The sequence below is a fragment of the Pelodiscus sinensis genome, chromosome 14 (assembly GCF_052426305.1).
Source record: "Pelodiscus sinensis isolate ZL-2025 chromosome 14, ASM5242630v1, whole genome shotgun sequence".
Taxonomy (NCBI): Eukaryota; Metazoa; Chordata; order Testudines; family Trionychidae; genus Pelodiscus; species Pelodiscus sinensis.
Genome location: NC_143065.1, coordinates 8,141,185 through 8,167,900, shown reverse-complemented (window position 1 = coordinate 8,167,900; position 26,716 = coordinate 8,141,185). Strand labels below are relative to the sequence as shown.

Below are 26,716 nucleotides of genomic sequence, written 5' to 3'. Positions count from 1 at the left end.
AGAGCCTGGCCAGAGCGGGCAGTGGTGCCCACTTTACCTCTCTTAGCTCAATGGTTACCTGAGCTGCAGGTGACTCAGGTACAACTCCCACCCCCCATCCACCAGAGGGGAAGAAAGACCCCTCTCTGCAGCCTGGGCTTCCAGGCTTATCTCCATGGGAGAGGCAGAGCTCACAGCCCCATGGGCTGGCTTAGGCAGGGCTAAGATGCTGCCTTTTGTGGCTCATACTCCAAGGCGCTGATCTCTCCCTATCCCATGGAGAGGGAGTCTAGGCCTCTAAGCCTGCGTGGCCGATCTCAGTGCTGAATGAGCTGTGTGGACCCTGCCTGATCATGCTGCTGGCACCAAGCGGGGGGGCTGCCAGCGCTATGGAGAACATGCAAATGCAAATGCAGCAGCGTGTGTCCAGCATGGCAAGCGCCTGGCCAGGCAGCTATCCTGCTGACCGTGGATCTCAAAGTGAACACGAGCCCAGGTGAAGCTTTGCAAACAAGGCAAGTCTCCCATTCTGGGAGAGGTTGCCACGCCTGTTGTAAGGAAGGTGTGGGAGGTAACGGGCTTGCTTTGCTCAGCATGGCTGGAGCACTGGGTCCAATCCTCGCTGTCAAGATTTTTACCACTAAGATGTGGAGAGAGCCAGAGACAGGCAACAAAAAGATAAAAGGTTTGAAAACCTGAGCTCCGAGGAAAGGTTAAAACCAACTGTGTTGGGAAAAGACGAGTGAGGGGGGACCTGATAGCAGCCTTCCAATATGTTCCAGAAGAGAGGGATCCACTGCAGGCAGGCAAAACCACCATGACCTTAATCTGTAGCAGGAGAGATTTGGGTGAGATAGTAGGGAAAACCATCTCCCTATACGGGAAGCTAAGCTTTGGAGCAGGCTGCCAAGGCAGGTTGCAGATTGGAGGTTTTAAGAATAGGCTGAACAAAGGCCTGTCAGGGATGGTCCTCATGGGAGCATGGACTGGACGACCTGTCAAGGACCCTTCCAGGCCTACATTTCCAGGGTCATAACGTTACCTCTACACTAACAAAGCATGTGGGCCATTTTCAGCCTACTGGGCTGAGCCAAGTAGCTTTCTGCCAGTGCACAGAAAGGCAGCAAAACCTAAGGCAGACTCACACCCCACAGCTAACCCTCTTGCTCTAACAAAGAGGGCAATGGCACATGTAATGAGCACCTCCCTTCAGCATCCCCCAGCTAGACCAGCCTGGGGTGCTGGTTCAGAGCAGAGAATTCCCCTCTTTAGATGGCCTCTCTTCACAAGGGAATGTTTGCTAACTATGTGCCTGGCAGCAGTTTTTCTCCTGGACAAAAGGGCAGGAGGATGCCTGTTGACTGATATCCTAGTACACTCCCCAGCAACTTTCTTGACAGGAAAGAGGTCACAGTTTAATCCCCTGGACTACTAGTCAGGCTAGAAATATAAATCCTCTTTTGTAAAGGGCAGTAATAGAAGTGGGGATGGCAGAGTTTGGGGCAGGAGGGAGGAAAGGTTCACTTCAGAAGGCAGTTACACACTAGGGAGAATGAGGCGAGAGAGAGAGAGATGGGTGGGGGGCGGGATAGATAGGCACTTTCCTCTATTTTGAAGCATGATGTTTTCCAGCCAGGAGTTCTGTCGGGTAGTTATAATTCTGCATTATTCACAGAGATAATAGAAGGGACCTGGTGAGTCACCACTACTCATTCATTAAAGGACAGTTAGGCAAATACCCAGGGTAAGAATTCACCTGCTAAACAAGTTAATTTACTCATAATGATCTATTCAAATGCACTAAGCAGGCAAAAAACCTCTCTGGAATGAACACCCACAAAGAGAATTCTTGTGTTAAAATGACAAAAAAAAAAACCAAGCCAATCTGAATGCTCCATAATGGAAAATGATTAGGGGACCTGTTAAAAGAATGAGATAAATGGCTTTAATTAACTCCATACTGAGCTATGCAAATAAGATGTATACTCTGCCATCCATCAATAACCACCCAAGAGCCCTGAAAAGGAGCTGCACATCGCGTGGCAGCGTGCTGGAAACTCTGCTGCCGGACTCACACTGGCCCCGTTACTGGCTGACTGCTGCCTGTCAGGTGGACATGCTCCAGTTCTCCAGCCAACGTGGATTTCCCCACACTCCAGCGCTGCTGTGGGTTACAGTGCAGCAGGAGGTTGGAACGCGAGCAGTGGTGCAGCACCAACCCTACAATCCACGTCCAGAGCCTCAAAAGACTTTTAGGCTCCTAATTTCCATAGAAAGCAAGAAGAACGGCCACACTAAATCAGACCAATGGGCAATCGGAGCCCAGTGTTCAGTCTCTGACAGCAGCCAGGGCCCGATGCTTCAGCAGGAGTGAACAGAACAGGGCAATTTCAAACGTCATCACTCCTACATTCAGGCAGCCAGAGGTTTAGGGTCACCCAGAACGCAGGGTTGTGTCCCTGACCATCTCGGCTAATTGTCACCGATGGGCCTTGCCTCCATGAACTTAGCTAATTCTTCTTAGAACCCTGTTATGTCTTTCACCTTCACAGCATTCTCTGGCAGGGAGTTGCACAGGCTGATTGTGCACTGTGTGAAGAAATGCTTCCTTTGGTTTGTTTTAAACCTGCTACCAAGGAACTTTCATGAGTGACTGCTAGCCCTTGTGTTATGTGAAGGGGAAATAATACTGCCCTGTTCACTCTCTCCACAGCATTCATGATTTTATTGACCAAAGGAAGTTGGAAACTAAATATCTTTGAGGATCTGGACCTAGGTTACTAGGACAGGCCCTGATCCTGCATAGGATTAACTTTACTACCACTGACAGCAACAGGACTCCTCCTAGTAAGAAGCTTAGACATATGTGTAAGTGTTGCTAGGGTCAGAGCCACAGATAGGACAGAGAGACAAAAAAGCATTCGCTACAGGCACTGGCCTATGTCTCAGTGGATTAGAGCTACATATGATTCACTACAACCAATGTTCTAGCTTTGACAAAATTCCTATGGAATTCACCATCAACTGGGGGGTGGGGTGTGTGTGGAAGAAGAGAAAGACATCTTAGTTGTATCGTTGTCCAGGAACCTGGGCCGTTGTTGGTAAGAATCATCTTGAGGTTAGGTGGTTGTCTATAGGAGACTATGGGTTTGTCTCCCAGAGCCAAGAAACACTGGAGACATTCCACAGAGATTTCAACAACCTACATCCCACCACCAACCTCAGCCTGGACCATTCTACATGAGAGGTCCATTTCCTGGACACCACAGTACAAATCAACAATGGAAAATTAGACACCACTCTCTACAGAAAACCCACCGACTCATACAGTTACCTACATGCTTCCAGCTCCCATCCAGCACACACCATACGATCCATCATCTATAGCCAAGCCCTTCGATACAACCACATCTGCTCTAATCCCACTGACAGAGACCAGAAACTTCAGGATCTCTACCAAGTATTTATAAACCTCAACTACCCACCCGGAGAAATAAAAAAGCAAATTGAAAGAGCCAGACGAATACCTAGAAACCATCTACTTCAAGACAGATCCAAGAAAACCAACAATAGAACACCACTTGTCATCACCTACAGCCCCCAACTTAAATCTGTCCAACACATTATCAATAAACTACAGCCTATACTGGAACAGGATACCAAACTCCAAGAGGCTCTGGGAGACAGACCCATAGTCTCCTATAGACAACCACCTAACCTCAAGATGATTCTTACCAACAACCACAGAACATACCACACTAATAACAACCCTGGTACCTTCCCTTGCAACAAACCCCGTTGCCAGCTTTGTCCACATATTCACTCTGCTGATACCATTATTGGACCTAACCAAGTGAGTTATAAGATCAAGAACACATATTCCTGCGCATCCAGAAATATAATTTATGCTATCGTGTGCCGAAAGTGTCCGTCTGCTATGTACATTGGACAAATGTCTCAGACACTTCGCCAAAGGATCAATGCCCACAAAACAGATATCAGACAGGATCACAAAGAAAAAACAGTTTATTTCCATTTCAACCAGAAAGGACACTGTCTAAACTGAACTACCTGCATCCTGCTACAAAGACCTTTTAAATCTGCACTTGAAAGGGAATCCTCTGAACTGTCATTCATGCTAAAATTCGACACTTTACATCTGAGTCTAAACAAAGGATCTAGTTATCTTACCCATTACAAAGATAGCTTCCCTAATTATCACCTCTAATATCATTAGCCCACAGACATTCACCTCCCCCCCATCCCCCTTCTGTTCTGAAATTTGATTTGTCCTTTTCACATGTGTTCATTTTTTAAAATTGTATCCTTTGGTATATATGGTTGTGACTATTTTCTTCCACTATTTGATCTGAGGAAGTGGGTCTGGCCCATAAAAGCTCATCATCTAATAAACCATCTTGTTAGTCTTTAAAGTGCTACATAGTCCTGTATTTTGCTTCAGCTACACCAGACTAACACGGCTACATTTCTATTAGTTGTATTTTGACTTTGTTGAATTGTCTTCATTATATATTAAATTATTCCTCACCCAAACTTTTCTGAACAGTCCATAGTTTCGTGGTTTTCAGAGCAGATTAAATATGCCTACTTTATGATTTTACCTGTGATGTGTAAGATGCATTATGCCATGTGGGGGAAGGGGAGTGGAAAAAATGGCCATGCAGTAGTTTGAATGAGTAGCCCCGATTTCGGTAGGATGGTAGTTTGCTACTGATTCTCCTTTGGCAGATTTTTAACTAACTCTACATAATGTGACAGGGTCTGGCTGGAGGGCTACCAGAGAGTGGTAGAAAGGAAATATATTATCCCCAGATTAAAGAGGTCCCTGTACCCAGGGTAAATTAACAAGGGCTAATCCAGAACCAGCAGGAACTTGCCAGAATCAATCAGGGAAGTCAGGCCAATTGAAGCACCTGGAGTCAGTTAGAAGGCTTCCAGAATCAAATGAGCCAAGCTAACCAGGACAGCGGGAGCCAATGGAGAACCAGTTGAGATTGGTTCAGAAGGGCTTGCTTTCTATTAGCTCAGTGCGTGCAAGGAGCTGGGGAGAGAAGGTGCTCAGGAGGAGCAAGCACAAGCAGGTACCAGGAGGAAGGGCCTGCAGGGAAGTGGCCCAGGGGATTGTAGATGTCACACAAATGATACTGGATACATAGGCAGCTGCCATCACAGTATCGTTGGCTCGGAACCTGGAGTAGAGGGGGGGCCCAGGATCCCCCCATTCCCCAACTCCCTAGTCAGCACAGGAGAAGGACTAATTTTGATAAAGGGGTCTGTCCTGCCTTGAATCACCTGGAAGGGCAGCAGAGACTATGGAGTTTGGCCTCTTCTCTTTTCCCCACGTTAGCCAATGATGAGGATGGCTTGATAAGCAGCAAGCTGATGTCCTAGTAAAGTGAACATAAGAACGGCCACACTGGGTCAGACCAATGGTCCATCCAGCCCAGTGTCCTGTCTGCCAACAGTGGCCAATGCTAGGGCAGGTGATCCCTCCCCTGTCACCCACCTCCAGAGAAACAGAGGGTAGGAACACTATTCCCACCCATCAGTGTCTAAACTGAGGGCTGCCATGAACCTCGGAGGTGAGCAATCCACCTGGAAGTAAAGTGCAGGACCCACCAAAGCAGAAGAGGAGCTTTGTCATAAACAATAACTACAATCAACACTTGCATTTTTCAAAGTGCTTCTAAACATTCATTAATTCCCTGTAGTGCTAGGCAAGATTTCCACTTTGCAAATGAGCAAGGCAACACAGAAAAGTTCAATGACTTGTCCAAACCAATATGGCAAGACAATGCAGGCGCTGAGATGAGAACCCAGGAGATTTTGACTCTTAGTTCTATGCTTAATTCCCCATTAAACACTAAAATTAAAGCCTTTTATTGTCTCAGTAAAAATACAATCACACATAAATATGCACTCAGTGATATTTTTTATTCCAGTTATAGTGTTTAATAGTTTACAAAGACGATCAGTGCATTGCTGCATTTACTGTATTATAAACACACAGTACAATATGATTTATGCCCTTTAACTTACTAAAGATAATGCAATAAAACAATCAGAATTAGTTTAAATTATTAATGCTTTGATGTCATCTACAATACAGCTACTCTATTATCAGGCTATTTAAAGAGATGAAGGGCTTTTCACAGCACCATTCACAAAGAGATGTTTATAGAGAAATTCAAAAGAATCAAGAGCTACTAAAATTGGCCTTATGTCAAAGGTAATCTCTGAATGGAGAATGTGTTAATCTAAGGTATACAACAGCACAGTGCTCTAAATAAATCAGGGCATAGTGAGTTCTTAGTATACCCTTTGATTTCAGCATGAACTTCTTTAGCCAAACTGCATGCTCTGAGATGGACACAAGGAAGCACTATTTCCCTTGCGAATGATCCATTTCAGCACCATGGACAGCTCTTACCCAAGTGCTGTTGAGCAGCTGCTGAAATGGTCCTCTAGGGATAAGCAAATGCTATGATGATGAAAACAGACTTTTAATTGCTATGATCAAGAAAGTCACAGACTATGCACTTTCCAATGGTTCATAGAAAGAAGTGGAGGGTGTCATAAAAGGAAGCCATTGCCAAAAGCCCCCTTCCATCAATATTAACAGAAAGAAATTAAAAAGCAGTCACCTTTGGATGTACTCTGGGTTCTCCAGGAAGAGAGAGGACTCCATAAATATGGAGCCTTCAGAGAGAAATCTCTAGCTCCTGGATGCTAGGCCAGCCAGCAGCTCCAGCCTCAACCACCGCAGCTGCTGTGATAAGCCCTAAGACAATAGAGTGTCCCTCAGAAAAACCAGACCTACAGGACTCAAGACATTTCTACGCCCTCCACCTAAGAGCTCCTGTTCCATTTGATTTAACACTGCCTTTTAAATTATGTATTCCAAGGTACCAGCCTCCCATGTCACTCTGCTGCTCCTCACAGACAGGTACTTTGTAACAATACCACTCCATTTTGCTTTTCACCTTCCACGAGAGGCGCTCAAAGCCCTTTGTAGGCCTTTGTGGATTAACTTTCCCAACACACTCTAAGGAGCATAATTAGTCCAGTGCTGCAGATGGGAAACTATTCACAGAGAAGGGAAGCAAGTGGACTAAAATGAGGCAATAGCAGAGCTGGGATCAGACTCCAAGTCAACGCTAACCACTAGACAGCACTTCTTTTCCCTTATGACCCTTCGAGTGCAATGGGATGGTGTTTTAGTTCCCACAAGGAGAGTGGAAAGTCATCTCCTTGTGCTCAGTTTCAACTACCGACCGGCCATGGAGACTGGCTGCCCCTTCCATCCAGACCAGTGGTCCCCCAGCCCTGGCTGAGGCTGGTTCACAGGTGAGAGAGGGAGCATGTAGGCAGCCTGCACAGCCACTGCCTGCCTCACAGTCTCCAAATCTGTCAGGTGTGGCAAGGTCCTCGCTCAGGCCCCGCGCCTGGGACCCCTTTTTCGCTCACCCCTTCTGGTGCAATCACCCAGCCTTTTGCTGTCAGTGCCATTTCTCACCGCCTTCTATTGACGGAGCTTTTCTGTTCCCAGCAAACTCAGTTAGCCTCCTCTTCTGGCCGGGGAGCACCCTCAGTCACTCTCTGGCACCTGTCCTTCCACTTCCCCCTAGCTGCCTTATCTAGCCCTCTGGCTAATGCAGCCCACAGCTGCTTCCATTAACCCCTTATGCCGGGGCCTGCTTAGCTGGCATCAACTGCCCTTTTCAGCCAGGCTGTAGCAGCAGAGCTCTGGCTTAGCCAGCCGTCAGTCCCACAGGCCAATCACTTTCTCCAGCTGCAAGTATTCCCCTGGCTTCCCTTTCCCACTGGTTATGGTCTTTCAGTCCCTGCTTCGTGCTTACACAGTACCTAGAATGATAGGGTTCAGTGATGCTTGGCAGCCATCAATCAAGCTGCATAACCCTCCAAGCCTGCTGTAAATGCAACCCCCATTTCACAGATGGGGAAACAGGCACAGAGCCAGTGAGTGAGCTGTCCAAAGTGGCCAAGTCAGGACTCAGGAGTCCCGTCTCCCCATCCCATGCTCTGCTCCCTCCATAACCCCATGTACGCGTTTCATTCTTGGGAGCAACCCCGGGGAGAGCAACAGGCACCCCCATTCAAATCCAGTGCAAATGAGCCAAGATGGGAAAGATGCTGCATCCAAGACAGCAGAAAGGCCTGAGGAGTCCATCCTGCAACACGCCCTTGAAGAAAAGGAAGGAAAATCCAGCACTGAAGTGCCCTTGGCTCCTTGAATCTCCTCTTGGCCTGCACACATGGAGTCGCAAGAAAACTACCTCTTCCCTTTCTGGGTTCCAGGGGTGTTCCCCGCAGTGACGCAAGCCAAACAAGCCACAAGGACGGTACCAGCCATACTAGACTCTTCGCAAGCTGCTCTTCTGGCCACCAGCCTGCATCTGCTCAGTGCTCTCTTGCTGCTGCCAACGGCGCGGCAAACGATGGTGTTCCTTTGATCCTCATTTAGCATGTGGCTTTCCGGAAAAAGAATGAGGAATTCCCCTCCTCGTCTCAAGAGATCTTATCTGATCAGTGCTCAGGTGCAGAGAACTCTGCCCTGACTCTGCACAATAGTGGTCGTTAGAGCAGAACTAGCACTGAACGTGCACACTAACGAGGTCTCCGGTATCCCCAAATGCAGCCACTCTCCACAGAGCGGGTTGCGCTATGCAACAGAACGGGGGTTTAGGGCCATCATTTCCAATGCAAAAATGTCATTCCCACCCCCTAGGCTCATACGTTGGAGCTGGACACACTCTTCTGGCTCTGAGAGTCCCCCAGCTTCACAGACATCGAGTGGATTTGAAGATGACATGCAAAGGGATCTGCTAGTAATGGCACCATTACCCCCCCCCCCACGTCCCATCTTAAAATCCACTAGAGCCTTCACCAGAGACTTGTGGGCACCTGGTGACTAGGAAAGGTGCCCAGTCAGTGGCCCCAGCCTAACTTCTCTTGCCCCTGCCCCACCCCGTGCTCTGTTGGAGTTGCTCTCGCTAATCCATGCCCCCAGGTGGAGTGAGAGGCAGAGAAGTCTCTGCACACCTGCTGCTGAGGTCTGGCCCCACAGTTCTGCTGGCTTGTTCCAGGCCAATCCTAGGGGGACAAATTCTTGGGGAGTCACCTCACTGCAAAGGCATCACCTCTTTCCATACTCCTCCCAACCGAGCTTCACTCGGACAGGCGAAGCCGCCTGGCCACAGCCCCGCAAAGCGACATCGCTGTACTGCGCCCTGCTCTCGGACAGGCGAAGCCACCCGGCCACAGCCCCGCAAAGCGACATCGCTGTACCGCGCCCTGTTCTTGGACAGGTGAAGCCACCCGGCCACAGCCCCGCAAAGTGACGTTGCTGTACAACACCCTGCTCTCGGACAGGCAAAGCCGCCCGGCCACAGCCCTGCAAAGCGACATCGCTGTACTGCGCCCTGCTCTCGGACAGGCGAAGCCGCCCGGCCACAGCCCCGCAAAGCGACATCGCTGTACCGCGCCCTGCTCTCGGACAGGCGAAGCCGCCCGGCCACAGCCCCGCAAAGCGACATCGCTGTACCGCGCCCTGCTCTCGGACAGGCGAAGCCGCCCGGCCACAGCCCCGCAAAGTGACATCGCTGTACCGCGCCCTGCTCTCGGACAGGCGAAGCCGCCCGGCCACAGCCCCGCAAAGCGACATCGCTGTACAATGCCCTGCTCTCAGACAGGCGAAGCCGCCCGGCCACAGCCCCACAAAGCGACATCCCTGTACAATGCCCTGCTCTCAACCGCCATCTGGGTCTGCTGCAATCCCAGCACGACTCTGAGAAAAAAGCAGTGCCAAGGGTCTAGTGCTCTCTTTATGTCCAGCCCATTGTGCCAGGTAAATTTGTCCTTAGTCCCTTGCCCCCGACTCGTCCTTAAGACGCTCAGTGTGTTTGATACGTCACGATTTAATAGAGCTCGCCACATGATTATGTATCAGCCCACCACGCTTTCTTTGATCTTCCACAATCTCCCACTTGTATGAATATGGAAAAGCCCTGTTTTGTTAGCTGCCCATTGATCCAGGCATTGACCCATCTCGACGTGCATTTATCTCTGATGAGCAAATAATGAAACACACCAACATGCTAGAGGAGTGGAGGAAAACCCCTCCAAGGACGCCCATTGCCATGGAAACACTCAATGGGGCAGTAGTGTGCAAAGACCCCAGGCAGCGACTGTTGAGTGTGTAGAAACACGAACCCAAGTGATAAAACTCAGTTGCAGTCCAACTCAGAGCACAGCCCCAGGGTTTGGCTTTGCTCATTAAGGAGATGGGCCTGGAACAGAAGTCTGGATTTGCAGCAAACCTTTCCCAAAGGCTGGGGAGCAGGGTTGTGTTTTGGACCCATCTCTGAACACAAATGGGGTTGTCTCCTGTTTCAGCCTTGCCAGGAAAACAGCCTTCCATAGGAAGACACGGAGGTGTGGGTCTTGTGGACCTAATCCTGTGGCTTGTGGACAAGCTGAGCCATTGGTGAGTAACAGCTGCAGGATCGGGCCCAATATACTCCACGATTTAGAATCAACAAAGCTGCAACCGCAGCGTGGTCTGACAAATGAACCTGCACACTACCATTGTCCAAAGCGCATTTCGCACCTAGGTTTCTCTGCACAAGATACAGAGACCCGGACCAAATTCTCAGCTGGTGTAAAATGACGCAGCTCAATGGAAATCACATCGCTTTGTACGCGATGAGGATGTGGGCCTTGTTTGCTCAGTAACCAAAGAAAAGAATGGCTAGAATTAAATATAAAAACAAAAGAGGGGTGACTGGTTGCCCCAGCTGAGAATGACACACTGCTGATTATACATATGGCAGTCCCACCACTGTCACCCCACTTACTGGACTAATGACCTTGGTCAGTTAACAAGAAATGGCTACAACCGTCACCAAGAGTCTAATGGAAACTGGACCACGCTAATTTTGCAATTTCACTCATAACATGCCAGGTGCTTCCCAAACATTCTCTATCCCAAGCAACTCGCAATCTAAGGAGGGGCAGATGCACCGACAGAGCTTAGAGAACAGGGAATAGCAACAGTCCATGTGTAGACAAGCCAACCCAATTCACTGTAGGCAGCCCAGCAGGAGTGGACCTCTCGGAGGACTATCATGTGGATGGAGAGGAACTTGAGAGTGGGTGCAGGGCGATGCAAAGGGAGTTGTCTGAAAGGAGCCGGTAAAGAGGTGACAAAGCTGGGAACACTGGGAGAGCACAGAGGACAACGTGGACCTTCTTGATTCTGGCTGGGTCCGGAGGTGGAAATGCTGAAGTACCATGGAAAAGAGCAAGTCTTGCCTTGGTTTTGCCTGCTCTGTCCTGTACTGGTTCTTTCCTCCCCTCATGGCTGCAGGAGCCAAGTACCTTTCCCATGGGGAGAAGTGCATGTGAAACGGAGGGTTTGACTTGGGTTTGGAGAATGCCCCAGCTGCTCCGTGTGGATGCTGCAGAGAGAAGGCAGGCTGAAGACGATACCTTGTCCTGGAGCAGGTTTGGGATGGTCCTCAGTTCCTGCAGGAGTAATTCCATAGTCTCAGACCAGCCACTGAGGAAGCTCTCTCCTGCACAGAGTGAATTCGCTCTTCTGGTGCCGGCATAGCAGAGATGTTGACCATGGCTTTCATCTTGGAGCTTTGGATGATGTTTTAGAGACCCTGGGCCAAAGCCCATGAGGATCTTGAAAACTGGGATCAAGACCTAAAGTCTGCCTTGGAATTCAATGAAAAGCTCTGCAGAGAGGCGAGGAAATGTCAGGTGCTCGTGCTAGGCTCACTGCTGATGACAGATGCTGCAGCATTCTGGACTCTTCAGCGTTTTCCCAAGGGTGTGTGGTTTCAAGCCCAGATGTGCCACATTGCTACAGTTCACATTGGTGGCAGCACCGGTACATGTACATGAGAGCAGGCCTCCCTTTATAAGGGTGGCTAGGAGGCTCCTGGCCCACTGCCGGTGACGGATGCTGCAGTGCAAGAGCTTAGCATCAGTCAGGAGACCAGGAATGTCCCACTCCAGGAAGCAGCGCGTTCTAGAAATCCATTGCCAGGAGACTCCCAGTGCAGTTTGCTCAAAACATCAGTACAAAGCCTCCAGGACTTGGGGCACGTGTCAAACCGGCGCTGGATGAGCTAAGGCTCCTTGTGGGCTTTCACCTCTATGAAGTTGCTCTGAAATCTTGAAGGCAGATTCCACGGCGAACACTAACTGGAGCATGCGTGTGTCTCTGTGGCACAGCAAAATCAGGCATTGCTTTAGAGCAGGGCCACTCAACTGAGGAAGCCCCGGGGGCCACAATAATACTATCAGCACAAGCTCAGGGCTGCAATTTAAGTGTGGCTGTATAGACATGCAAATAGCTTCTTTCCCACTGATGGGCATGAATACAAAGCACTTTCTACAATGCCCTGGCGCTCCTGACACCTCTTCCTTGGGGGCTAGAAACACTGACACCCTGTACATGCCTGTTCCAGCCAGCCCGTCCGCTTGCCTCTTTCAACGCTCACCCCGCCTAAAAGACGCTTTGCCGTTATGGAGCGTATGCCCAGTGGAGGCCATATGCAAACGATCCCACTTGCAGGCTGCATGTTGAGCCCCGCGTAAACCCAAACCGCCCCGCGGGCTGCAAACAAATGAGCCACGGGTGACACATTGAGTAGCACTGCTTTAGAGACTGCCTGAGAGGCGCCTAAGCGGTATTGAAACCAGGAAGATCAGTCCCAGACAAGCACAAGGGGTAAAACACATTCCACATGTCATGCTGCTCACTTTTGTGGCCTCGCAACAAGGAATCTGGCCTCGTATATCCATTAAAAATTGTTTGAAAGAAACAAGGATCCCAGAGCATGCGACAAACTATTCCTGCTGGAATAATGTCACCTACAACTGGAATGACTCACAACAGCTCTTAAGCAGCACAAGGCAACCCCATGGAACATTTCAGGGCAGGACACAAACAGAGATGCTGTATGCAACTAAAATGGTCCCGGAATTACTCATATTGGAATTTGGCTGAGACCAGGATGTACAGCCATGCTCTTTCAGAAACTGCAGCAAATCTTAAATCTTAAATAAGTAGAGGTGGCCCGTAGATCTGTGTTCTGAAGTTGGACAGAGAATGCAAATGAAAAGAGTGTATCTAATTAACCTCTCCTCTCCCTTTTTTACAAACTGTTCAGGAGCAACCGACTTTCGCAGCTTGCAGTGACAAACTTTGGGAAGCTCAGCTGTGAGAAAGGAAGTTCCGAAATTCAAGACTCAAACCATTGTGATTAGTCATAAGTGTCACGTGGTATGGTCCTGTTCCATGGCTGGCTCACAACCTTCTGAATCCAAGTTCAGGTGTGAAGAGCCATTACAACGTTCCCCAAAACATTTGCTTGTTTGATGAGCATTCCCACCAGCCAGCTAGCTCACTAGGCACTCAGGAATGGCTGCAGAAAGACACCCCACACCGCCCCAACCCCTAGCCAAGGAGAATTCCAACGACTGACTGAGGAGAGAATTTAAAATACAACGAATGGTCCTGCAGCCCCTTAGAGACTATTAAAAAAATGTAGATGGTGTCATGAGCTTTCCCACGCCTCAGCAGCCTGCCTTGGCAGGTCTTGTCCTGGAGACAAAGAAGGAAGAGCTGACCTGATGTTACTGAGGCAAGCAGACTGTGCCAGTTATGCTGGAGAAACTGTTTAAGGACCCTTGTGCGTGTGAAAACCATAGCCCTGTAAAGGCTGCCAAGGTCCAAGCCTGCGCAGGGCGCCTGCCAGAAGTGTGGAGGCTCAGACCTTTCTCGAGCACCCTGAAAGTTTTGTATTCATGGATGGAGATAAGTCTCCCTTGCAATGTACCACGCCCGCCCATTTCCCATTCGCCTATCGGCACTCTAACCTGCCGGACAGCTCAGCCTGTTCTTGGGGTTGGGATCAGACTGGGTTTTGGAGAAACTCCTCTGCGATTTCTAGCATGGCCGCTGGCTGTGGGAGGAGACAGACACTGGACAGACATCCCAGCTCTTACCATGTGGAGCTGGGGTGAAGAACCACCATGCTCTGCTAGCAGGAGTGGGGTTGTTCCCAGCACAGGCGGCCGACATGCTCGGCTCGGCTTTGTGCTTCTCACATCCCCATCCCTCCTGAGGCCGTGTATTATTCTTAGCTGCACCCCCGATGTTACGTATTAATTTCCAAAGCAGAGTCATTCACACCCCTCACACATCCGCCCACATGCCGGAACACTCAGACAGACACAAAGCACACAGCAGCCAGCCAGCTGGGTGGGCACAGCTTGCTTAGCTCTTGAGGAAGCCAAGCCGTCATGCCACAGAGCTGAAGACGCCGGCTGCGTGCTCAGGGCTGCTGACTGTCTGTGGATCCAGGAGCAGGCCAGGGCAGGGCCGACTTATCCATTAGGCACAGTGCTTAGGGCCCACAATACTTTTAGGGGCCCACATTATACCGCTGGAGAACTCCCGGCACAAAGAGCGACTTGCTCTAGGTGACTGAATTTGTGGCACAGTTGTACCCAGAACCCATTTCCCCACGCTGCCCTTTAACAGCTAGACAAGGCTTGCATGCCAGAGATGACTGTCCTTTCAGTCACACCGGGGCCCATGCATTGACTTTGGTGGGTCACTCTGGATTCGTGCTTGTGGAAGTGAGAACCGAATATGGCCACGGTCTATATGGAGCTCTTACTCTCTTTGTGGGAAGCCTGATCCTCTCCTCATTGACACTAGTGTCAATCCCTAATGTCAGGGGAGCGACAACCTCAGAAAAAGTGGCACAAGCAAGAGGGGGAAATAAGCCTGGGAATCGGTGCTTAGTGATGGGTGGGTGTGTGACGAGGCAGCACGGAGCCAGCTGTCAGTACTGAGCCTGTTATCAGTCAGAATGTTGGAAGAGCTAGTCCAAGCCCTGGCACTGCGTACAAGGCATCAGCCTGTGCTGCTTCTCTGTCTAATGCAACATCTGCTTCTTAGCAAAGCCCTAATACCTCACTATCGGCCCTTGCCGTGTCTCGTCATCCAGCACCCTGCCCGCTCTCCCATCTCCGCACTCTGCAGACAAGACCACGCTGGGCAAGAGTGATACCGATGCTGTCGGGAGAGTGCCTGCTATGAAATCACGTGTGATGTGATGGGTGGAAGTAAGAGATTTATTAATGTGGAGTCCCCAAGTCTTCAGAATGCAGCTGCTATCTCCTTCCCAAGCCCCAGAGTGCTGATAACTTTGCCAGAGATTTCTCTGCCCCCAACCAATCTATAAATATTCGCCAGGCGTCCCATCCCCCAGGCGTGCAGGAGAGATAAACGTCTGTCAAACGACAGCAACGTTGGAGCGGCTCTGAGCCAGGAAAGCAGAGCTACAAGGGGCCAGCCCAGTGGTGTGGGGCAGTGGGTTTACTCACTGCACAGGTCTTGGCTTTCCTGGCAACCACAGAACCCCACCAAAAGCTGGGAAAGAGGAGAGGGGATGCTCTGGCACCTTTCACTTCCCAGAGTCAGTTGGCAACCTGCAGCACCTCTCCTCTTCAACGGGCCATGCACACGCACAGGCAACCTGTCCCCGCTAGTGGCAAGGATCTAAAGGGGACAGTTAGCAGGCTTGGGAGGCACCACAAAGGAGATTAACTCAGGTGTTTCGCTGGGGCTTGGTCTTGATCATGCCAGGTCAGCTTGGTAGTCCCTTGGAATTCCTCTCTAGGTCATCATCTGCCTCTCTCTTACGGTCACATCCCTCCGTTGCTGCACACGGTGTCCAACAGGAGCAACTGTCTGCTTGTATTGCAGCCTGGGGCTAACGCCTAGCCCAGGGTGGCCACGTCGGGGCAAATTCGCTGAATTTGTAAAGGGACTCCAAGGAAATGAAGCATTGACCTAGGGTCAGAATGGCACCTTGTAAGTGCCTGGCACACACCTGCACCCTCCTCACTGTTCCCAGCACCCTGATGGCATTGCCTGCTGGCAAAAAAAACACTGAGGTGCTGCCAGCAGAGCCCATACACCTGTGCAGAGCAAAGCTGCATCACCAGTGCAACTGGCCACCTACATGAGGGCTCCAGAATATGCCGCTCGGATGCAAGGCAAGGAGAAAGAAGCCTTGATTTGGAGGCACTAGGAGGAACTTGCCATGGGGCTTGTTAGGAAAATCTTGTGCTGACTTGCAAGCGGAGCCACTCAAGAGAGAAACGACCGACTGGGAAGGAGCTGCTCTCAGACAAAGTGCTGATGGACATGGGTGCCCAGAGAGAGGAGCTGAGGTCTCCTTATGTGAAACATCTCTCATCAGCTCTGCTCGGGGACACCCGCTCTGCCTTGCTAGACTATCACCTGGGACTCGGCAGAGCAGATAAACTGTATCGCAAAAGCCATAATCTTACAGATCAGGGCGGAGATTTGCACGGGCCCAAGGGACAAATGAGGCACAGAAAGGCAATGGGACTTGGGCCTCTGACTCCCTTTTCACCTTTGAGCTGTGTAAAAGCTGCACTCTTCCTACCTATGACCATAAGAACGGCCAGGCGGGGTCAGATCAAAGGTCCATCCAGCCCAGGGTCCTGTCTGCCCACAGTGGCCAGCACCAGGTGCCCCAGAGGGAGTAACCAGAACAAGGAATCATCAAGTGATCCCTCCCATCACACACCTCCAGACAAACAGAGGCCAGGGACGCCATCCCTACCCATCCTGGCTAACAGCCATTGAGAATCTAGCTAGCTCTTTTTTGAACCCTGGTAAAGTCCTCAGGCGAGGAGTTCCACAGGCTGAGTGAAGAAATACTTCCTTTTGTTTGTTTTAAAACGGCTTCCTATACATTTCATTTGGTGACCCCCCAGTTCTTTGTCCTGGTCATGATTTTATAGACCACTATATCCCCCTTTAGTCTCCTCCTTCCTAAGCTGAAAAGTCCCAGTTTATTAATCTCTTGTCATATGGCAGCCGTTCCAAACCCCTATCATTTTTGTTGCCCTTTTCTGAACTTTGTCCAATGCCAAGATACCTGGTTTTGCGACGAAGTGACCACATCTGCATGCAGCATTCAAGGTGTGGGTGTCCCATGGATTTAGAGAGAGGCAATAAGACAGTCTCCTCATTCTCTCACCCTTTTTAAATGATTCTCAGCTTTCCGCTTGCTTTTCTAACTGATCACAGCAGGCACCAGACTGGGATGGGGTTACACAGGCCTGCGTGCAGCCATCCTTCATCTAGCTCTCGGGTCGAACCGGAGCATCACCAAGCCAGGCCCAGGGTCGTTACCTTCCACTTATGCAGACACACACATGGAAATGGGTTCTTCCATGTTCTCAAAGGAGGAAAAGGATTTGGCACCTTTATTTCTGAGTGACATTCATCTGCAACTTCAAGTACAATGATGTAACCGCTTGTTAGAGTGCCAATTAGAACCAACAATGCTTTGATTGACCTGTAACTGCCTTGACTAACATGTCTTTAAAAATGAGACACACAGAGAGAGAGATGCATGACGTGGGCAAGAGGAGACCTCTGATATGATGGTCCCATGAGCAGGCTGAGAAATTCTGTGGCTTAGCTAATGAGTCACTGATAAGAAACAAACACAAACTTCAGTAGCTTCAAACTAAAATGACGCTGATCTCCAGGAAGACCGCATTCCAGTTTCTGCATTCTGTGAGCATTCTGATGCAATATTACCTTACTGCACCACACACTATTGTATAAAGCAAAACACCTGCACAGCAGAGCCTGTTCCTACCTGTTTATAACCCTGAAAATACCTAACTGTGTATTTTTCTGTGTGCTAGTCACCAGTACACATCCCCTCCCCCCCAAAACAACTCTACTTCATCCCTATAGATGTGTGATCTGCAGGTTTCACTTCTAGAGATTATTGGGATTCAGCAGCAAAGAAGTAGAAGGATTATCTAAAAATTGGTCTTTGTAAAAAGAACTCCCCTTTCAGGCCAGCAGACAGATGGGGGTGGGGGGAGGGTGAGTGTCTATGACTCCATGGTCAAAGGGACTGGGAAAGAGAAATGGGAGGCGGAGAACTGGGACCCAGTAGATGCAGGAGGGGGAGTGAGATATGATGAGGAGCTGGGGGAAGTAGGAAACTGGACTGGCTGGGCAGGGAGATTGGGACTGAGGAACAGAGGGAAGGAGGTGGCAGGAAGAGGAGATGGTGCTGACAAGGATTCATGGTGGGGAGGGGACTGGGATGGAGCAGCAAAGACACAGATTGGAGAAGAGGCTGCCGAGGGAGGCTGAGCCTGGGGACCGGGAGCAGAGGGTACATGGGTGGATACCAGGCAGAAAAGTTGGCTTGGATGAGGAGGAGGGAGAGGGGAACTGGCCAAGGTATGGGGAAGGGGGAAAGAGGAACTAAGAATAACCAGGCAGGGATGGAGAGTGCAGGGGGAGACTCAGCCTGGGTGTTCAGAGGCATGAGACTAGGCCCTGTTGCCCAAAGAGGGGCTAAGTGAGGGTGGGCTGGGAAACAGCCAGGACTTACACAGGGACTGGTGGGATGGAAAGGTTTGGGGGAAATAATAATAAGAGCACCTCCCCCGCTCCCACCCAGCCTGGAATGGAGCTCACGATTGCTGAGTCTCACTGGTCCCGTTGTCACCAACCCACAGTGTATGTCTTGTACCCTTCCAGCACTCGTCCTCAGAGACGGTGATGCCCTTTTGCGGCTCTCCGGGACCCCGTTAGCGCAAATGGCCGAGGTCAGTGTGGTAGACCTACCGGTGCCAGCCCTGCAGGTAAACCACAGGCGTGCTGTTATGATATGGAGGAAGGTCTGTGGGTTTAAGTTTGCTTTTTTAAATCTAGGAAATGATGCACACAAGACTGTGTTAAAAGAATGCTACTGAGGTTGCAAAGTCAAGCCCAAAGTAATGTTGCCTGCGCAACCTTAACTCAACCCCCTTTTGCATATGCGTTACGATACGAGTAATTACAAGAGCAGATGCTATTTTGTAACAGGACTCCAGCCTCACTCAGTGCACAGGCTCAACCTGCTGGAGGACTGAATGAGAACTGCGGAATGTCGCAAAACCTCTGCCACATTTGTTGCAGAAGTTGGAAGGTGTGTGATGAATGAGACAGGAGACTGCAGAAAGAAAGGATGGTCTCACCATTGAGCAGCTGAATGCTGCTCTGCACTGCTGGCATTTCCTAACTATTTAGGGCTTGACTTTGCAGCCTCAGGAACATTCTTACAGCATACATTGGTGGGTTTACTGCTGTATAATATAATCACTGCAGTATTCTATGGAGTGGTTCTCCGCCAGGCAAAGAAAGAACTTTTGCTATAAAAAGGTCTGTACCCAGCAAACAGGACCTTCTGCCCAAGGGGGACTGAGCAGCACAAGGGCTGGAAAGCCAGTGGATTAGCAGGGCTCCATAGGACTGACTCCTGGCCTGTGTTTAAATCCATTCATTGTGGTTAGGTTTTCTCTGGAATGCTTTTACCTGAAGCATGTGCTTGCTTAGGAGGGTCTGAAAGGTAACTTGTCCTTCTCAGAGGGAAAGCAACACCCGGGCTAGCCTTTAAGCAGACTGGCTTGCTGGGATATTTCAGGAATTAAGGACATTACAAGGGTTAACTGGTTTAACCTAGGCCCCACTGCAGCTGTGAGGTCCCATCACCTGACCCACTGGTCCCTCGCAGCGGGAGCTGCTTCAGCCCAGCCTTTGCTCAGTTCACTGGCAAGGGCTGGTTACCCAGGAACCCTAACAATGAATCGCAGGGAACTGTGATGCCTTAGAAATCCTGTCAGAACGGAGGGGGTCAAGAGCCCCTGTAGCAAAGACCTGAGACATGACTGGGCACTCCTGCGGTAGGCTGTAGTGGGGAATACAAATGCAGTTTCCCTGAAGCTGTAACACCCTTCCCCAAACATTCCTACTAATTATGAGGCATAATGGTAGTTCGAATTAGGAGCTTTAATTCAAACTACCTAGTCTGTGCCGCGAGTAGCCGCAGGCAGGTAGTTCGAAACTACGGGGCATTTAAAAATGGTGACGCCTGGGAACATGCAAATAAAGCCCGGGATATTTAAATCCCTGGCTTCATTTGCAAGTTCAAATGCCTACATTAGCCACCCTAGTTCGAACTAGGGGGTTAGTGTCGACATACCCTAGAGTCCAACTCCCCTGGAAGTCAATGGGAAGGCTGGCGGCATGGGACTCAGTGAAATGAACAGGCTGCAGATTTAAAACAAACAAAAGAATGTCCCCTACCCCACACACAAAATGCACAGTCAACCTGTGGACCTCCTTGCTGGAGGATGTTGTGAAGCCCAAGACTTTAATAGGGCTCAGGAAAGAACCAGAGGAGTTAATGGAGTATCAGTCCATCAATGCTATTAGTCAGGATGGGCAGGAATGGTGTCCCTAGCCTCTGTTTGCCAGAAGCTGGGAATGGGTGAAAGAAGAGGGGTCACTTGGTGATTCCCTGTTCAGTTCCCTCCTTCTGGGACACCTGGCACTGGCCACTGTGGGCAGACAGGACACCGGGCTGGATGGACCTTTGGGCTGACCCAGTCTGGATGTGCTTAGGTTCATTTCACACTTAGCAAGGTAGTTCCACAGTTTTAACCCAGCCATCGTCAGTTTGAAAGGATGACAAGAACCTCCAGCGTTGGGGCCACCCTGTGTCCAGGGCTGGGCTGTACCTGCCATTTCTGCTGCCAGATGCAGCTGCTGCCGCCTGTCCCTTTGAGCAGAGATCTCACTCCATGTGCAAGCCAAGAGACGCGGAAACAGCACACAGCTCGCAGCCCGCCCCTCGAAGAGTAGCAAGCAATTCCCAGGCCAGGGTTTGCTCCGGGGCCATGGCGCCGAGACGTGGCACCCAGAGCCATTTTACAGCAGCCCGTTGCTGATTCACAAAAAGGACGACAACACCTGCCTGAGGAGCTGTGCAGCGGTTCCCACCTGGCTTTTCCTCTTAGCAAAATGATAAGCAGGGAAACCGGCTCCACAAATCCACTTGTGCCCCGCAGGGCCCTGCACAAACCAATCGCCCTATTCAAAACCCAACTGTGAGCCTTGTGCTTGGCACCTCCTCTGGGCCCAGGCCTGCAAACACAACCACAGTGGAGTGTGGAGGGCTGGGAGCACAGCAGAAGGAACGACACCAGATGGAATCTGGGGGTATCAGCCCACGTTCGGGTGTGTGCTCCTCTGGGGTCCCTGGTGTGCGTACAGTTCACCTGGCTTTTTTTTGCCACTCAGTCCCCTCTAAAGAGCTGCACCCTCTGCTCACTATGCAAGCAGTTCCTGACTGCAGAGAGCAGATGCTCCCAATTTCCTTCACTGACTCGACCACAAATAAAAATCTGTCACGGTTTGCCCATTATTTTATCTTAAACAAACTGTACTGGATCAATGCTTCCTCCTCCAAGGGAGAATCTCTGAATCTATTTATCTAGCCACGGGGAAAGCTTTCCAAGTGTCACGTAAATCTTGATTTAGGAAACATGCATTGAATCTGCACTGATGTGCAATCAACCTTGAATGCAAATAAACTCCAGTAACTAGTACACAGGGATGCTCCTCAGTGCAACAGCAATTTCTAACAAGCGGCCGATGGGTTAAGTCACCTTTTACATGTTCCCAGAATTAGCCCAGCCATCAGTCACCAGCCTTGGAGCCTTGGAGTGGATTTGGAGAAAGGTCACTTGGTTCCTTTTCCCCTTGCAGTGGCTAGAAGCTGGGATCAATGAAGCATTAATCCATGTGAACTCATCTCACTGTTCAAGAGGGTCATTGATTTGCCACTGATTAGCCATATTAGGTGTCAAATAGACTCTTTAATGACAATCTATGATTAAGTCATCAGTGGTGTCACAGCGACAGGAGGTGCTCCCACGCCAGGTGAACCAGGAGAATGTAAGTCCGGGTAAAATCAGGCCCATGATCAGTGACTCACCATACTGAGGCACCCCGCCCCCAGGCACACACCCCCAGCAGTCTAGCACACTGGCATTGAGCTTCCAGATCCCTGGCAAAGCCCTGCACTCTCGGCAGAGAAACTGGCTCCCACCGAGAGGAAACAAGATCTGGGGCCGCATTTGCCATTGCCCTGGACCTTGTGTTGCCCTTACAAAACGCCCCCATAGCAATTTGGAGACTATGCAGTTCCCAGGCAACAGGGAATCAGGCCCACTGTGCCACCCTAACAGCGTGGAATCTGCACCTGCCTTTGATTAGGAGTAGTCCATGTTGCACTGAGTCATCTGCAAGAGGGGAAGTCCTTTGGCTCAATGAGATCCAGCCCTTGGAAGTGCTTGGATCGTGCCTGCCATTCGGTGCAATCTGCTGCATTTCAGAGGCCAAAAATAATATTCTCCATAAAAGGAAGAGCTACGTTGGCCCCAAGGATGCATCAGCACCTAAATCTGGGAAAATGCCATTTGCCCCCTTCGGTTCAAACACCAGCTACGGGCAGAAATCGCGGGGAAGGCTACACACTTCCCTTCAGTGGCAATCAGCGCCGGGGGGGGGTTCTCAAGGGATCTAGTAGCAGGGCCAGGGGGAAGGAGTGGGGTGAAGACAAGTAATGGCCATAACTCTCCGGGGAATGTCCAGTCTCTCCATCCACTTCACTCATGCCCACTGCAACCACGGCTGCTGTTCCACTTGTGGCAGGCCCAGTACAGGTTGAACCTCTCTAGTCCAGCACTCTCTGATTGGGCATGAGCTGAATTAGCCAGATGCCCACTTATCACGGGTGTGGCCCAGTTTCCCACGGTCCCATCAGGTTTGTTTGCAGCCCCCAGTCCTGGCTCTCAGTGTTCTGGGCTGCAGTGGAAGTGTAGGGAATGCTGCTAGACAATAGAGACCTCCCGTGATCCGGCAAATTCTCTGGTTCCACACTGGTCAGGTCCTGAGGGTGCCGGACTAGAGAGGTTCAACCTGTCCTGAGTGTGGAGAGAAAGTGCATGCTGTGTGCCAGGTTCCTGCACAAGGCTGGAAGGGAACCCAAAGCAGCAGCTGACCATCTTAACTGGCACTTAACCCCAAGAGCGCCTGGCACCTGAGAGCAATAGCCAGGCAGCGCTCTACCTGCACAAACACAAGGCTACGTCAGGCAAAGACTTAATTATTAATACTAACAAATCACACCCATGCATGTGACTGAGACTCACTGCCTGTTACAGACTCGGCCTGATCATTTGGCCGGGGTGTGTCAAACTTGCCTGTATGTTTTATTCCTGCGTGTGATCCTGTGAATGGCCACATATTGCAGCACCTCAGAAATAAAAACTTACCTCATAATGTGTCGCTCTATTTTAAGCAGCTGGTGCTGGCTAACTTAGCAATTTTAGCCAAACAGGAACATCTCACCTTGGATGAGAGGCACACTGGTTACTATTACACACATCTCGGTACTGGAATATGACAGTCTGATTCTGGGCTGAAAAATGAGCCCCAAAGAAAGGAGGGGAGAACAAACTCACAGTTGCGAGTGAGATATGCCAGCTCTAGGCTACTTTTGGATAGAATCTGCTCAGACGGCCACAGCACTAAGAACTAAACAAGCCCTTTAAGACAACGCTGTATGCAAGAGTCCACTAGAGTAACTGAGGATACCGAGGTTTGGTTTGGTTTCATATCCAGGCAGAGGCCGAGACGACAAAGATCTGTAGACAAGGCCACACAATTGTTTTTCAAGCCATCCCCTCCCGTTCCAGTGTCTGTGCAACATTCCAACAGGGAGACAACTGTAAGCCCTCTTCAGTCCAGGCATGCAAGGCCCGACTGATGATGTGACCACTGGAACGCCTTTCGGGCCGGGTCAGCTGCACATTTGGGACACTTCATGCGTGGCCGCGAGTGCAGTCTTCTAGCCCAGGAGTTATGTTTGTTACCTCAAACAAATGCCCGTTCCGCTGATCACGGCCAGCGGTGGGCCCTGTCAGTGTGTGCTCTGGTTTTTAAGCATCCAAACTGTAGCATCAGGGACACTCTGCACTGGTGAGAAATCAACACTCCCCACCCTGCAGCCGCCCCCGACCCGTCCTCGGAGGCATTGCTGGGCGAGGGTGGGAGCTGCAGGGAGCGCTGGGCTAGAGATCTGTCGGGTGCTCGCACTGCGGCTGCATGTGGTGTCCAAGCTGCTGTAATTAAAGTGGAAGCAAGATGCCCTGACCATTGCTTCACTGAGCACTCCCCGGCTGGCCGCAGCACTTTGCATATTGCTCAGAGGGACTCTCACCGGCTCAGTCTCTGCCCAAACCCGGGGACTGGGAGCTCCACTGCTTGCACGTCAATTCACTGATTAAACCAGGAGGCCGGGTTGCCACCGACGCCTGAAGGGTTCTGAAGCAAACCCCACTGACATGAGAGCCCCACCTGGCTCCTAAGTGCAAACACCCAAAGCATCTCCCCCTGTCAGGGGCTACGCCACATGGGACCCTGGCCTAGCCCGGGCACACGCCAGCGTCCGGGAGCGATACTGCAGGAAGCCCTGTGAAGCAGCAGCACTGTCCTGGCTCCGCTCTGGGGTGGGGAGTAAGCACTGCGGTGTCCCAGCGAAGCCAGGCCAGGCACAAAGCGGGGCCTGGGTGGTGAAGAGGAAGGGGCAGGCCCCAGCGAGCCCAGCTGGGAATTGGGTGAGCGATGCCGGGCGGAGAGAGGAGAAGGGTTTGGAAAGTGAAGCTAACAATGTGGGGGGAGGGATAAGTTTTGTTTAAACAAAAAAAAAAAAAACCCCACGGGTGGCAAGCGGGGTTCACATCGAGGCTGCTCATAAGCAGCAGTGTCCTCTGGAAACTCACCAGGAAAGTTCCCTCCGGACTGGTTGGGGGTCAAGGCTGGTTGGGGTGCACAAGGGTGTGGGAGGCACAGCTGCTGGGAGGCACTGGGCTGAGGGGGTTGCAGCTGGCGGGAGGCTACTGGAGTGAAGGGGGGCCACTAGGGTGAGGGGCTGGCAGGGGGTACTGGGCTAGTTGGGGGGCACGGGGCCAGGAGGGCCAAGGCTGGCAGGGGGCCGGGAGGGCCAAGACTGGCAGGGGGTACTGGGTTGGTTGGGGGACACGGGGCCGGGAGGGCCAAGGCTGGCAGGGGGTACTGGGCTGGTGGGGGGCACAGGGCCGGGAGGGCCAAGGCTGGCAGGGGGTACTGGGCTGGTGGGGGGCATGGGGCCGGGAGGGCCAAGGCTGGCAGGGGGTACTGGGCTAGTTGGGGGGCAGGGGGCTGGGAGGGCCAAGGCTGCCAGGGGGTACTGGGCTGGTGGGGGGCACGGGGCCAGGAGGGCCAAGGCTGCCAGGGGGTACTGGGCTAGTTGGGGGGCAGGGGGCTGGGAGGGCCAAGGCTGGCAGGGGGCAGGGAGGGCCAAGGCTGCCAGGGGGTACTGGGCTAGTTGGGGGGCAGGGGGCTGGGAGGGCCAAGGCTGCCAGGGGGTACTGGGCTGGTGGGAGGCACGGGGCGGGAGGGCCAAGGCTGGCAGGGGGCAGGGGGCCGGGAAGGCCAAGGCTGGCAGGGAGTACTGGGCTGGTGGGGGGCTCGGTACCTGAAGTCGCTGTAGGGGTGGATGATCCAGAACCCCGCGGACTTGACCCGCTGCTGCTCCCGCTCCACCGCCTTCTGGCTGCCGAACATCCTGAGCGAGAACTTGTTGACCCCGGGCTGGAGCATGGCCCCGAACTGGCGCTGCATGAAGCCGGCCTGGCCCAGCCACAGCTCCTCGTCCGGGCTGATCTGGTCGCCCCCCGCCCCGCCTTCCACCTTGATGGAGGCGGCGGCGGGCGGGGGCTGCGGCTCGGGCGGGGGGGACGGGGCGGGGGGCGCCGGGGACTCGGGCTCCCCGCCGCCCAGGGGGCTCCGCTCCTCGCCGGGGGAGGCCGCCTCGCCCTCGCCCCCGATGAGCCGCCTGCCCTCGGCCGCGTCGTGCGGGTGCCGACCGGCCAGCGAGGCCAGGCTGCCGCGGAAGCGCCGGCAGTCCCCGTTGGTGCTGCTCTTGGCAGCCGGCTCCGCGCCCAGCTCTGCCCGCGGGGCCGCCAGCGGCTTGAGGCGGATGCTCCGCCGCCGCGTGTCCTTGTCGCCCTCGCCCTCCTCGTCCATGATGGAGGCCTTGGCCCCGCCGGGCTGGGGCAGGCTGTAGAGCCGCTTGCGCATGGCGGGGGGCAGCTTGTCCATGGCGGGGCGGGGGGGCCCCGCCGCCGCCCCGCCCCGCCCCTGCCCGCCCGCGCCCCGCCGCCGGGCTCGCCGAGGTCAGAGCCGCCCGCCGGGCCGGCCCCCTGCCGCGCCAGCCCCGGCCATGCGGGCTGCGGCTCCGGCCCGGGCTGCTGCGCTCCTGGCCCCGGCCACTAGCGCGCCCCGCAGCATCCCCGTCCGGCTGCTGACATCAGCGCCCCCCCGCAGCGGCCGGGCGCCGGCCCGGGGTTGCCATAGGAGCCGCGGTGCTCGCAGGCTCTGCCCACCTGGGCCAGCCCCGCGTCTTAAACGGGCAACGGCGGGCGGGCTGCGTCCGCCCGGGCGGCACCGGGCCCCGCGCGCACAAAGCGCCGGGCGGAGAGGGGGTACGCGGGCCCAGCCCCGCTGCGCTGCTGGCTCCCGATCGGCTCGGGCTCCCGGGGCGGTTCTCCGGCTTCCCGGGGCTGGGCAGTGGGGAGCCGGGGCGCTCCTGGGCGGGCGCCCCACTTCGGGAGTGACCCGGAGCGCCCCGCCTCGGCCGGGCGATTCCTGGCCGCGGGCTGCGCT

General features: G+C 52.4%; 1 protein-coding gene across 1 annotated transcript in view; it reads right to left on the bottom strand.

Moving 5' to 3' along the window:
* The window catches only part of HCN4 (hyperpolarization activated cyclic nucleotide gated potassium channel 4), a 93,679-nt gene extending 67,246 nt beyond the window's left edge, over positions 1-26,433 (bottom strand). The window contains exon 1 of the mRNA XM_075897567.2: positions 25,527-26,433. Coding sequence (XP_075753682.2) covers positions 25,527-26,152 — 626 coding nt within the window. The 5' untranslated portion in view covers positions 26,153-26,433. The remainder of the gene's footprint in view (positions 1-25,526) is intronic.
* Positions 26,434-26,716: the final 283 nt, after the last annotated feature.